General features: G+C 32.9%; 2 protein-coding genes across 2 annotated transcripts in view; both read left to right on the top strand.

Annotated features, from left to right (window-relative positions):
- Positions 1 to 1,227, top strand: part of LOC109589680 (uncharacterized) — a 3,874-nt gene extending 2,647 nt beyond the window's left edge. The window contains exon 7 of the mRNA XM_020005727.1: positions 1,213 to 1,227. Within this exon, the coding sequence (XP_019861286.1) occupies positions 1,213 to 1,227 (15 nt within the window). The remainder of the gene's footprint in view (positions 1 to 1,212) is intronic.
- Positions 1,228 to 1,292: 65 nt separating this feature from the next.
- The window catches only part of LOC109589679 (uncharacterized), a 3,120-nt gene continuing 1,924 nt past the window's right edge, over positions 1,293 to 2,488 (top strand). Inside the window, exons 1-4 of the mRNA XM_020005726.1 lie at positions 1,293 to 1,398; positions 1,449 to 1,487; positions 1,532 to 1,741; positions 1,789 to 2,454. Of these exons, the coding sequence (XP_019861285.1) occupies positions 1,347 to 1,398; positions 1,449 to 1,487; positions 1,532 to 1,741; positions 1,789 to 2,454 (967 nt within the window). The 5' untranslated portion in view covers positions 1,293 to 1,346. The remainder of the gene's footprint in view (positions 1,399 to 1,448; positions 1,488 to 1,531; positions 1,742 to 1,788; positions 2,455 to 2,488) is intronic.

Here is a 2,488-nt window from a genome sequence, read left to right as displayed (position 1 = left end):
TAATAAAGTCATTAATTATTGTTAGTTGACAATTGAACATTATTAGTTAATAGTTACTTAATTTGACATTTTACTTTTTTATAAAATAAGTTCCTTTGTTAGCTGCTACTGTACAAATACAACAAAATCACTTTCTTCATTTCTTCTGTGTATAGGTCATAGCATTAGTTCAATTTACTAGCATATAAGGCAACATATAAACACTAACACTAACACTGAGAGGTTACTGTACTAACAGTATAATACAGACTGATCACTTTGAACTGAAAGAATAGCTTGAAGCAGGTATGGGGTCAAACACTATGAAATGTACTTAACACAAACACAAGCACTTAAATATGTTAGAAGTACCAGCACAAGCATAATCCCTAGCTTTAACATAAGTGCTTAAGTACAAGAACAAGCATTCTCCAGAGTGCTTAATTACATTAGTAAGTACTAGATATTCTATAAGTGTAAAAATAAATAAAGTAAATTACAATTATAGTTGTTCACTTTACATGCACTTAGTCATTCAATTTACTATTGCATCAAATAAACACTATCTCCGTGAATTGTTCATAATAAATAAAAACAGGAGTGATACCACTAATGGTGATGCCATTACTGTTCTTCAAGCTAACATGCAATCACACAATGTGCTACTAAACTTGTATACTACTGTACCACTACATTGTACATGTACATCTACATGGTACATCTACATGTACATGTACCACTGCATGTACATGTACATGTAGTGGTTAGTAATTACTATAATTTATTGGACTGTGTAACCACTACATGTATATGTACATGCAGTGGTACATGTACATGACATGTACATGTACATGTACACTATTGACTATTCGTGTGTAATTTTTGCTGTGCTTAAAAGCACTTTTGTAAATTTGTAAAAGTAATTAAGTACAAGTACAAAGCACATAGATTATATTGAAAAGGTACTTGCAAGCAGCACTAAGTACTTTGAAAGCTGTGCTTATTTGTGCTTAAGTACAAGCACCAAGTGCTTGACCCCATGCCTGGTTTGAAGCACGAGTAGTATAACATTATTAAGATAGAGGAATGAGTTTCATTACTATTATACCATGTATTATTCATTATAGATCCATTGCAACTGTAACAATGTATACATGATAAACTTTAACCTTATACTTTATTATTATTATTATGTTTATGGTTATTATTAGTAAATGTTGTTTCCTTTTATAGTCAATGGGCCACTAATGAATACACTGTTAGTGTATTTAAATAAAGTGTTTATACCATAGCCACTCAAGAGAGAAAGAAATATCAATAACATCAACACTGAGAAAGAAGGAGAATAACAAGATAAAGTGGAGAAGATGTTGTATCATATAATGATTATAATATTACTGAGTATCTGTTGTATTGATGGTAAGTGTACCTACCAGTAATGGACTGATATGATTATCCTAATGCTATAGGTAGTGAAGGATCTATTGATATTAATAAGAGATTGAGGGGTAATATAAATATAATAATTGCTATTATTAATTGAATACATTAGGAGTACCAATGACTGATACTAGTGAAGGGAACAAGTTCTGTTTCTCTTTCCTTAAGAATAAAGGAACTTTTTATACAAAAAACCTTGGAATATACATTGGTACCCAGGAGTCTGAACCTGTCCAATATCGTATCAGGTCAGGTGTCAGTGGTGTCAATAGAACTGGTACAGTTCAACCAGGAGAAATAAGAAAAGAAGTATATAAAACTGGTAATATACAGTAATTAATCTAAATGCTATTCTTGCACCACTCATAGCAAATATGACCCCAGTTACCAGAGCAGATGCTAGATCAGTTAATGATTTCACTGGTATCATAGTTGAAACAGTTAATAGTTCACAAAAGATATCTATAATGGGTTTCAGTGATGCCATAGGATCTTCAGATGGTTTCACTGCTGTCCCAATATTTAATGTATCTTCAATTGTCGAGAATTACACTTACTCCGTATTCACTGGTGGGCCTACAGGCTCTGATGAATTAGCTCTAGCAGCAATTGTTGCTTGTGATCATATTACAACTGGAGGAGTAACGCTACTCTATCCTCAAGTCCCCGAACTTGATTTTTTAAACTCTTCTAATGGATATTTTCAGGATCAATTTTTTAATGCTCCCAATCCATCTAGAATTGATTTTGAACAATATTATACTCCTATTATAGCTAGGAACACAGATGAAGCAATAGCAGGTATAACAGCAACTTCTACTCAACCAATCGGATTCATGACTGGACACGAGTGTGGCCAAATTCCTGATAATAAAGAGGGCTGTGATCATCTCATAGAGCAAGTCCCTCCATCCTACACTTGGGGATATAATTTCCTAATTGCTCCTTTTCATTCAAGAGACTTTGGGTACATAATAAAGACATTATCACACAGTCCATTTAATACTGACTTTAGAGTATTCTGTGTAGAGAATGGCACAGATAAAATGACAGTTAATGTATCAGTCCA

Source organism: Amphimedon queenslandica, unplaced genomic scaffold, assembly GCF_000090795.2.
Source record: "Amphimedon queenslandica unplaced genomic scaffold, v1.1 AMPQUscaffold_11022, whole genome shotgun sequence".
NCBI lineage: Eukaryota > Metazoa > Porifera > Demospongiae > Haplosclerida > Niphatidae > Amphimedon > Amphimedon queenslandica.
The sequence above is the reverse complement of the archived record's forward strand: the minus strand, read 5'-3'. Positions and strand labels throughout refer to the sequence as shown.